Genomic DNA, 9,157 nt, shown 5'->3' with positions numbered 1-9,157 from the left:
CTTGAGCCCAGGAGTTGGAGGTTGCTGTGAGCGTGATGCCATGGCACTCTACCCAGGGGGATAGCTTGAGGCTCCGTCTCAAAAAATAAATAAATAAATAAATAAATAAATGTTTTAAAAAAAAAAGTACCTATTTTCTTCAAAATATATCTTTGCTACTCATGAACTGGGTTGAACTTTTCACCCCTAAATTCTGGCTATTCCTTTGCCCCTTAAAAAAAGAGAAGGATGCAGCCACCTGTGTTTCCTCTGGCCCTCCAAGTACTTGAGGACAAATTCCCTCACATATACGTGGTAGGATATGAGCCTTTTAGAACCATATCTTCTCTAAGAACTTTAGTGAGATACACTTGATGTCTAAACTATTTCTTATGCTTCTTCAGGTGCTCATGGGAACAATCTCATTGCTGTTCTAGCCAAGTACATCTACCACAAACATGACCCTGCTTTGCCACGTCTTGCCATTCAGCTGCTGAAACGACTGGCCACGGTAAGATCCCACTATCCAGTTATAGCCCCAGGAAACTGATCCTTCCTGCTGGAGACCAATCTCCAGATCATTCTCCCAAAGGAAATAGCTAACTAACTTGGACTTCTCTGACTTTAAAGTAATACAGCCACCCATACACGTAGATACACATAAACAGGTGTATTTATATGAGGGTGTTTTTTCCCGAGTACAAAATATATATATGCTCATTATAAAATATTTAAATTTTACAGATAGATGTAACATAGGAAGTTAAGGTGACTTGTGATCCCCTTATTCCAAGAATCTCTATGGGCAGGGATTGCATTGCTCTAGATTTCTTTATATCTGTATTTATGTATTAAATAAATGTGTTTGGGGCCTTGATCAGATGGATCTATTAAGTATGTACTTTTGTTCTTTACAAAAGTAGAATTCTATTACACGTACTGTTTGTGACTGGCTTATTACATGTACCTTGTTGTATGGTTGTCCTACGTGAGCACATTTGGACACACTTCATTCTCTCTAGCATTGTATATTATACCCTGGGATGGATACACCTGACTTATTGAGCTATTTTCTATCTCACTATTTTAAACAGTGCTGCAGTGACTGTTATTATTCTGAGAACCTTATAACTTTGTTATATTAATAATTCCTAAAAATCAAGTCGGTATAAATGAACATTTTAATTTTTAGTAGATATTTCCAAATTGCCCTCTGTGAAGATTTTAACAGTTTATACTCTTCTAACACCAAGTCTTACATCCTTGCTACAATGGCTTCATTAGTTCTTTAACCTTTGTCATCTAATAAGGCTAAAAAATGCTATTGTGGTATAATGGCTCACACCTATAATCTTAGCACTCCAGAAGGCTGAGGCAGGTGGGTTACTTGAGCTCAGGAGTTAAAGACCAGCTTGAACAAGAGTAAGACCCCTGTCTCTACTAAAAAAATGGAAAAATTGGGGGGCATCTGTGGCCCAAAGGAGTAGGGCGCTGGCCCCATATGCCGGAGGTGGCGGGTTCAAACCCAACCCCAGCCAAAAACTGCAAAAAAAAAAAAAAGGAAAAATTATGGTTGGGTGTGGTAGCTCATGCCTATAGTCCTAGCACTGTGGGAGGCCGAGGCAGATGGATTGCCTGAGCTCAGAGGTTGGAGACCAGCATGAGCCAGAGTGAGACCCTGTCTCTACCAAAAAAAAAAAAGCTGGGCATTATGGCGGGCACCTGTAGTCCCAGCTACTTGGGAGGCAAAGGGCAAGAGAATTGCTAAAGGAAGAAAAGGAAAAAAAAAATTATAAAATGGAAAAGTTAGCCAGGCATTGTTGTAGGCACCTGTAGTCCCAGCTACTGGGGAGGCTGAGGCAAGAGGATTACTCAAGCCCAAGAGTTTGAGATTACTGTGAGCTATGACACCATGGTACTCTACCCAGGGCAGCAGAGTGACACTCTTGTCTCAGAAGAATAAAATTGCTATCTTGTTTTTTACTTTATATTTATTTAACCTTAAGTGAGAGAGGTTGAGTATCTTTTTGTGTTGATTACTATTTTTCTCCTATTTATTTTTTGGCATACCATGCTATTGTTTGTTATGATGTCATTTTTGACCCAGAGCTTTATGTCTAGATGTTTCTCTTTCTGCCAGTTTTTGGGAAGTTCTCCAGAGCCCTTCTCCAGGAGCCCACTGAGGTTTTTCTGGAAACACAGCTCTAAGCCTGCATGCCCCCATCTCCACCAGGTGGCCCCAATGTCAGTGTACGCTTGTCTGGGCAATGATGCGGCAGCCATTCGTGATGCCTTCCTAATCCGACTGCAGAGCAAGATTGAGGACATGCGCATCAAAGTCATGATTCTAGAATTTCTCACGGTTGCAGTAGAGACCCAGCCAGGCCTTATTGAACTGTTTCTGAATCTGGAGGTGAAGGATGGCAGTGATGGCTCTAAGGTGAGCCTGCATTTGGCATGAAGCATTTGGCATCTTCCTAGGATGTGGTGTGGAGCTCTGCAGGTGTGGCTCCCAGCAGTGGCTGGGAGACTGAACTCTCACCAGTCCCCCTTCCTGCAGGAATTCAGCCTTGGGGTGTGGAGCTGTCTCCATGCAGTGCTAGAGCTCATTGATTCCCAGCAGCAAGATCGATACTGGTGCCCACCTCTGCTGCATCGTGCAGCCATTGCCTTTCTGCACGCCTTGTGGCAAGACCGTCGGGACAGTGCCATGCTGGTCCTCCGAACCAAGTGAGTGGCTCTTCGAGTAGTTTTACTGTCCTTGTCAGCATAATGGGAATAACAATAGTTGTTGTCTCAGAGATTTGTTGTGACAGTTCACTTGGAGTGAGTATAAAACATGTTTAGTGTCTCGTCGGTACATGGGGGTTTTATACTTTAAGCATCTTTAAGGTTCAGATACTTTTGTGTTCCTGCCTTCTGCTAAGTCCATCAAAACCAGTATTTTTTTTTTTCCAAAACTCAGTATTCGGGGGTTTTTTTGTAGAGACAAGAGTCTCATTTTGTCACCCTCTGTAGAGTGCCGTGGCATCACACAGCTCACAGCAACCTCTACCTCCTGGGCTTAGGCGATTCTCTTGCCTTAGCCTTCCGAGTAGCTGGGACTACAGGCGCCCACCACAACACCCGGCTAGTTTTTTGTTGCAGTTTGGCTGGGGCTGGGTTTGAACCCGCCACCCTCGGTATATGGGGCCGGCACCCTACGCCCTGGGCCACAGGCACCGCCCAAAACCCAGTATATTTAAGAAACAGCAGATTCAAATGAAACTGGCTTGCTTAAACCATTGGACCAATAGAACAAACACTATTCTCTAGGACCTTCTTGACACAAAAGAAGGAACATTAAAAGGCAGAATTTTGGCTTGGCGTCTGTAGCTCAGTGGCTAGGGTGCCACCACATACCAGAGCTGGCAGGTTCGAACTCAGCCTGGGCCTACCAAATAGCCATGACAACTACAACCAAAAAATAGCCAGGAGTTGTAGTGGGCTCCTGTAGTCCCAGCTACTTGGGAGGCTGAGGCAAGAAAATCACTTAAGTTTAAGAGTTTGAGGTTGCTGTGAGTTGTGATGCCACAGCACCCTACCGAGGGCAACACATGAGACTCTGTCTCAAAAAAATAAATAAATAAAAAGGCAGAATTTAGAATTATGGGGCAGCACCTTTAGCTCAGTGGGTAGGGCGCCAGCCACATACACCGAGGTTGGCGGGTTCAAACCAAGCCCAGACCAGCTAAAACAACCAAAAGAAAAAAAGAATTTGGAATTCTACTGTCTTATTTCCTTCCCTACCCTTTTCTTTGTGAGCTGTTTGGAAATGTGTAGTGGAAGGAATCATTAGAGTTTTTATTGTTGGTGGCGCCTATAGCTCAGCAGCAGCTAGGGTGCTGGCCACATGTACCAAGGCTGGCAGGTTTGAACCTGGCCTAGGTCAGCTAAAACAACGATGACAACTGCAATAAAAAAAAATAGCCAGGTGTTGTGGCAGGTGCCTGTAGTCCCAGCTACTTGGGAGGCTGAGGCAAGAGAATTACTTAAGCCAAGAGTTTGAGGTTGCTGTGAGCTGTGATGCCACAGCACTCTACCGAGGGTGACAGCTTGAGACTGTCTCAAAAAAAATTTTATTTTTCTTTCTTAAGAGGAAAATCCAGTTTTATCAATGGAACTATATTTATGTAGGGTCATTTGTCCTATGAGATACTGTTAGGATTGGGATTAGTAAAGTATGGGAAGCTGGAGAGAAGAGAAAAGGACTATGGGAGAGAAAAGTGTTATTTCCAATGTGTATTTTCTTTCTAGACCCAAGTTTTGGGAGAACTTAACCAGTCCACTGTTTGGAACCCTTTCTCCTCCCTCAGAAACATCTGAGGTAAGCTATGGGACAGCAGCTATAGTCGCTGGAAAGACTAGGCTGTGAGAATGGGGCTGTAGAAAGTAATATCTCTCCTAATTAAACCACAGAATGTTTTCTTCATGGAAATTTCTATGTTAGAGTAGCGCCTGCTTTCTCTCCCTTTGGTGTTTTGCTTTGGGAAGGACAGTGGCTTGCCCTGCTGTTGTTAATGGCTCTGTGGTCCTGTCCACTCACTTGTTGACACTGTGGATCTAGCACTCTGCTTTTGCAAGTCAGGTGGCCATTCACTGTCAATAGGGAGTATGCATGCTTGTTCTCTAAGTATTGGGCCCTGCTCTGTTCACTTTGGGGAGAATTGGGGGAGATATTCATCCATGTGACCAGAGTCTGTTCTGTTTCCCCTCCATAGCCCAGTATCCTGGAAACCTGTGCCCTAATCATGAAGATAATTTGCTTGGAAATATACTATGTTGTTAAGTGAGTCCTTTCCCCTTTTGAGATTTTAATTGAACTTGGGAGGAGAGGGAGATCATGGTGGCCTAACCACTGGGTGCATGGCAGTATGAGCCATGGCAGAGGACAGAGCTGGTTTGGAACCATTTATGGAGGGACCGAGAGCTGTGTCCCTGTTCAACCCATTGATGGCGTTTATGATTGTCAGAAAGTTATTGTGAAGCAAACTCCATGTGACCGGGATTTTATGGAGGAGGAATCCTGGAAAGGCCTCAGCCTAACCCATTATGTTGAGCAAGAAGTATGAGCCCCACACTTTGGAAGTGATCCTGGAGCCGTCTGCCTTTAAGCCCATGTGAGGTTGTTTTCTCTGCCTCAGCAAGGGTCTGTGCCCATCACATTCCCATCTGTTTTCAAAACTTAACTGTGGGTTTTGTTTTTTCTTGACACCATAGGGGTTCATTAGACCAGTCATTAAAAGATACACTCAAGAAATTTTCCAGTGAGAAACGCTTTGCCTACTGGTCAGGGTATGTCAAGTCATTGGCAGTTCATACAGCTGAAACAGAGGGCAGCAGCTGTACCTCCTTGTTAGAGTATCAGATGCTGGTCTCCGCCTGGAGGATGCTTCTCATCATTGCCACCAGTCACGTAAGAACCTCCTGTGGCAAGTGTTCACTCTGATGTCTTAGCAATGATCTATTGAGGTGCTTTGCAGATAACAGCTCCTTGGGATGACAAAAAAACCAGGGTGGATTTATTTCTGAGAGCAGAAATAAATGTAGCAGATTGTGTGTGAAGAGATTGGGAGGCAAAGGTGGGGTATTTGAGGGTATTGGATCCAAGGGACTTTTAAGAAGAGTACAGAGAAATGATAGGAAATCCCTTCAGACGTTGGTAAAGCTTCCTGTAGCTCCCTCTCGGCCTTATTAGGTCTAAGGTGCTCCCTTCTTATTTGTACCTCCTGTGCAGATGTATAATTGCCTTATTGTGTTGTGTACCCTATAGATACTAGGTAAATACTTGATAGTAGTTAGCAGGTAGCTGTGACAACTGCAGCAGCACCTTGTCTAAAGAGCAGTTTATTTTTATTGGTTCTCACAACTTTATTTCCTAGTCTTGGAAAAAGAACAGTAACCATTATCTTTGTACTGTACGCTATTGAGAGTTGGTTTTCTGCTTTTGCTTTTTTTTTTTTTTTTTTTCTGAGAGTTGGTTTTGAGAGAGAGAGTTAACATTTGAGAAGAGTTTGCATCGTTTGTGGCTTTTTTGTGTGGTTTGATGTCATCATGCTGTATTGTAAGGTCTTGGTAGTGAACTATTTTTCTCTAGGGAATCCAGGTGAATATCTTGACTTCATTAACAACTTTAGCTTGATAAATGCCTCCTTATTCCAGACATCTCTTACATCTTCTGAGAGATTTGTTCCCTGGTGTTAGACTACTCACATGCTTGGAGCTTTGACCGAGAAAGAGTGAGTGTGTGAACATTCTTGCCATGGCACAAGTGGTTGTGGATCCCTAAGACTCCAAACTCACTGAAAGGCTCAGCTATCTTTGGGAGTGGTTGAGTCCCCATGGTATTACCTGTGTGTTGCCTGCTTTTTAGGCCCTAGTCAGGAGGCAGTTTTTGAGTTTATCTCTGAAAATCCCACCACTCTCTTTTCTTTACAAATGTAATCTGGCCAAGTCCAGAATGTTGTGCAGTCATTCAGTTAATGGCTATTAGTGGAATGCTTACCATGTGCCAAGGCATCAGTACACAGCAGAGAGTAAGGCAGATAAGATCTTTGATCTCACAGAGAGTGCTCCAGGAGGGAGATAATTTGTAAACAAATTCACCAGTAAAAAAATATGGCTTCAGGCTTGGCACCCGTAGCATAGTGGCTACAGCGCCGGCCATATCCACTGAGGCTGGCAGGTTCCAACCCGGCCCAGCCCAGCTAAGCAGTAATGACAACCGCAACAGAAAAACAGCTGGGCATTGTGGCGGATGCCTCTAGTCCCAGCTCTTTGGGAGGCTGAGGCAAGAGAATCGCTTCAGCCCAAGGTTGAGGTTGCTGTGAGCTGTGATGTCGCGGCACTCTACTGAGGGCGACATAGTGAAACTCTGTCTCAAAAAAATATATATATATATATGTATATATATAAAATAAAATTTATATATATAAATAAAAAATATATATGTGTATATATAATAAAATTTATATATATAAATAAAAAATATATATATATATGGCTTCAGATAGTTGTAACTGGCTATGAAGGAAACAGTATGCTATAGTAGTGAATGTGTGAGGTGGTAGTCAGGGAGCCCCTCTCTGAGGAGGTAATGTACCCCCAGAGGCCTAAGTGTGTTAAGAAGCCTTCCAGGTGGAGCACCTGTGGAGGAGAGGTCTACGCATGGTGGCTTATGAATGTCAAGGTACAGAAATGGGAAGGAGCTGCTTGTGTCCATGGAGGCAGGAGTCAAGTAGGGCAGGGCTGGACTGAAGTGAGCATGGTGGTAGTAATTCCAAAATCAGCTGGGCATGGACCTCTAGGTCATGTTGAAGAGTTTGGTTTGTATTTCCCAAGCACTGAGAAACCTTCGAAGGGGCTCTAAGCAGAGGAAAAATGGAGTCATGAAGAGGTAAACCTCTTGACAGCAATAGCAGGACACTCAAACCCCATTTTAAATCAGGGCCATAGTGACTTAGCAATGGCTACTTACTTGCCTGACAGAGGACACCACATTTTTTGGCTTCTAACTTTTGGGAAATGTTCCTGGTTGAAACCTTTTTCTGTTCCTTTGCAGGCAGATATAATGCACCTGACTGACTCTACAGTGCGTCGCCAGCTCTTTCTTGATGTGCTTGATGGGACCAAAGCGTTAGTAAGTGTGTCTGGGAGGCTTCTCATTCCTCTCAGGGAGAAGGTCTCCAGTGTCACATAGCAGAGCTTATGAGTCTGCAGCCAACCACATGGTGGTCAGGTCAGAGGGCTCATGTGCACATGGGGGCCCCTGAGGCTGTGGTGAACTCGCTGCTGGGGCAGAAAAGCGAGTGGCCAGGAAGTGTCCTGTAGATGGAGTGTGAGTCTTCTCACTGTGTGCTGTCTCCCCTCAGCTCCTAGTTCCGGCCTCAGTGAACTGCCTCCGCCTTGGCTCCATGATGTGCACCCTGCTGCTCATCCTCCTCCGGCAGTGGAACAGGTGAGTGCTGTGCCAGGAGAGGCGGGCAAGGCCAAAGCCTCCTGGGCAGTGCCTGTCCACTCACCTTACTGACCTTTTGCCTTCTCAAAGGGGAGTAAGTGGGTCTGAACTGGACTGGCTTTCCCTCATAGGGAGTAAGTGGGACATGGCAGAAGGCAGATGAGGCAGACTATCTGGGGGGCACCCTGACATGAAGCAGGTGTGGCCTCTTGGAACGTGTGTTATCCGTCCTCTTACTCCTATATTTTTTTTAGAGAGTTAGGTTCTGTGGATGAAATCCTCGGACCCTTGACAGAGATCTTGGAAGGAGTGCTGCAGGCAGACCAGCAACTTATGGAAAAGACTAAGGCCAAAGTGTTCTCAGCATTCATCACAGTGTTGCAGATGAAGGAGATGAGAGGTGAGGGACAGGGCAACAGGGAGCAGCAGTAGCAGTCTGCCCATCCCTGCTGACAGGCAGCCTGGGCAGGCCTTCCAACAACTCAGGGCCAGTTCCCTGCCTGGGAAGGAATCAATGAGAGTTGGCCTGGTGAGCATGACCATGTCCCTTCCCTGTCTGCTCTACAGTAACTGACATACCCCAGTACTCCCAACTGGTGATGAACGTCTGTGAGACTCTCCAAGAAGAGGTGATTGCACTCTTTGACCAAACTCGCCACAGTCTGGCATCCGGCAATGCCACGGAGGACAAGGATAGCATGGAGACCGATGACTACTCTCGGCCCCGGCACAAGGACCAGCGTGATGGGGTGAGGAAGTGCCCTAGTAAGCCCTCTGCCCTTCCCACTGCCTGTAGTTCTGTGCCTGACATTGCGGTGTCTAGTGAGCAAGACATGTGTAGTTGCTGTACTTTTACTAGAGTTTATAGCCTGGAAGATGGAAGATGGAAGAGTTAATAGATAAGACACTGCAGAGAAGTTCTATTGTGACAAGCACTGCAGGAGAGACGTGCAAGGAGAGACAGTCTCCAAGCCTAATTAGTGACTTGGAGACTCTGCCTTTTTGGACATGGCATGGATTGGTAGAGGCAGGCAAAAGAGATAAGACACTGCAGAGAAGTTCTATTGTGACAAGCACTGCAGGAGAGACGTGCAAGGAGAGACAGTCTCCAAGCCTAATTAGTGACTTGGAGACTCTGCCTTTTTGGACATGGCATGGATTGGTAGAGGCAGGCAAAAGAGA

The 9,157-nt window shown here is 45.2% G+C and overlaps 1 protein-coding gene across 1 annotated transcript in view; it reads left to right on the top strand.

The window, feature by feature from the left end:
- NUP188 (nucleoporin 188) overlaps positions 1 to 9,157 on the top strand; it is a gene marked incomplete at its 5' end in the record, with an annotated part of 58,543 nt that overhangs the window by 43,471 nt on the left and 5,915 nt on the right. Inside the window, 10 exons of the mRNA XM_023516099.1 lie at positions 384 to 490; positions 2,213 to 2,419; positions 2,540 to 2,709; positions 4,276 to 4,345; positions 4,740 to 4,807; positions 5,239 to 5,434; positions 7,580 to 7,657; positions 7,890 to 7,975; positions 8,230 to 8,375; positions 8,543 to 8,724. Of these exons, the coding sequence (XP_023371867.1) occupies positions 384 to 490; positions 2,213 to 2,419; positions 2,540 to 2,709; positions 4,276 to 4,345; positions 4,740 to 4,807; positions 5,239 to 5,434; positions 7,580 to 7,657; positions 7,890 to 7,975; positions 8,230 to 8,375; positions 8,543 to 8,724 (1,310 nt within the window). The remainder of the gene's footprint in view (positions 1 to 383; positions 491 to 2,212; positions 2,420 to 2,539; positions 2,710 to 4,275; positions 4,346 to 4,739; positions 4,808 to 5,238; positions 5,435 to 7,579; positions 7,658 to 7,889; positions 7,976 to 8,229; positions 8,376 to 8,542; positions 8,725 to 9,157) is intronic.

This window comes from Otolemur garnettii, unplaced genomic scaffold, assembly GCF_000181295.1.
Source record: "Otolemur garnettii isolate 467f Iridium unplaced genomic scaffold, OtoGar3 scaffold00087, whole genome shotgun sequence".
NCBI lineage: Eukaryota > Metazoa > Chordata > Mammalia > Primates > Galagidae > Otolemur > Otolemur garnettii.
Note: the sequence above shows the minus strand (reverse complement) of the source record. Positions and strands in the feature narration are given on the sequence as shown.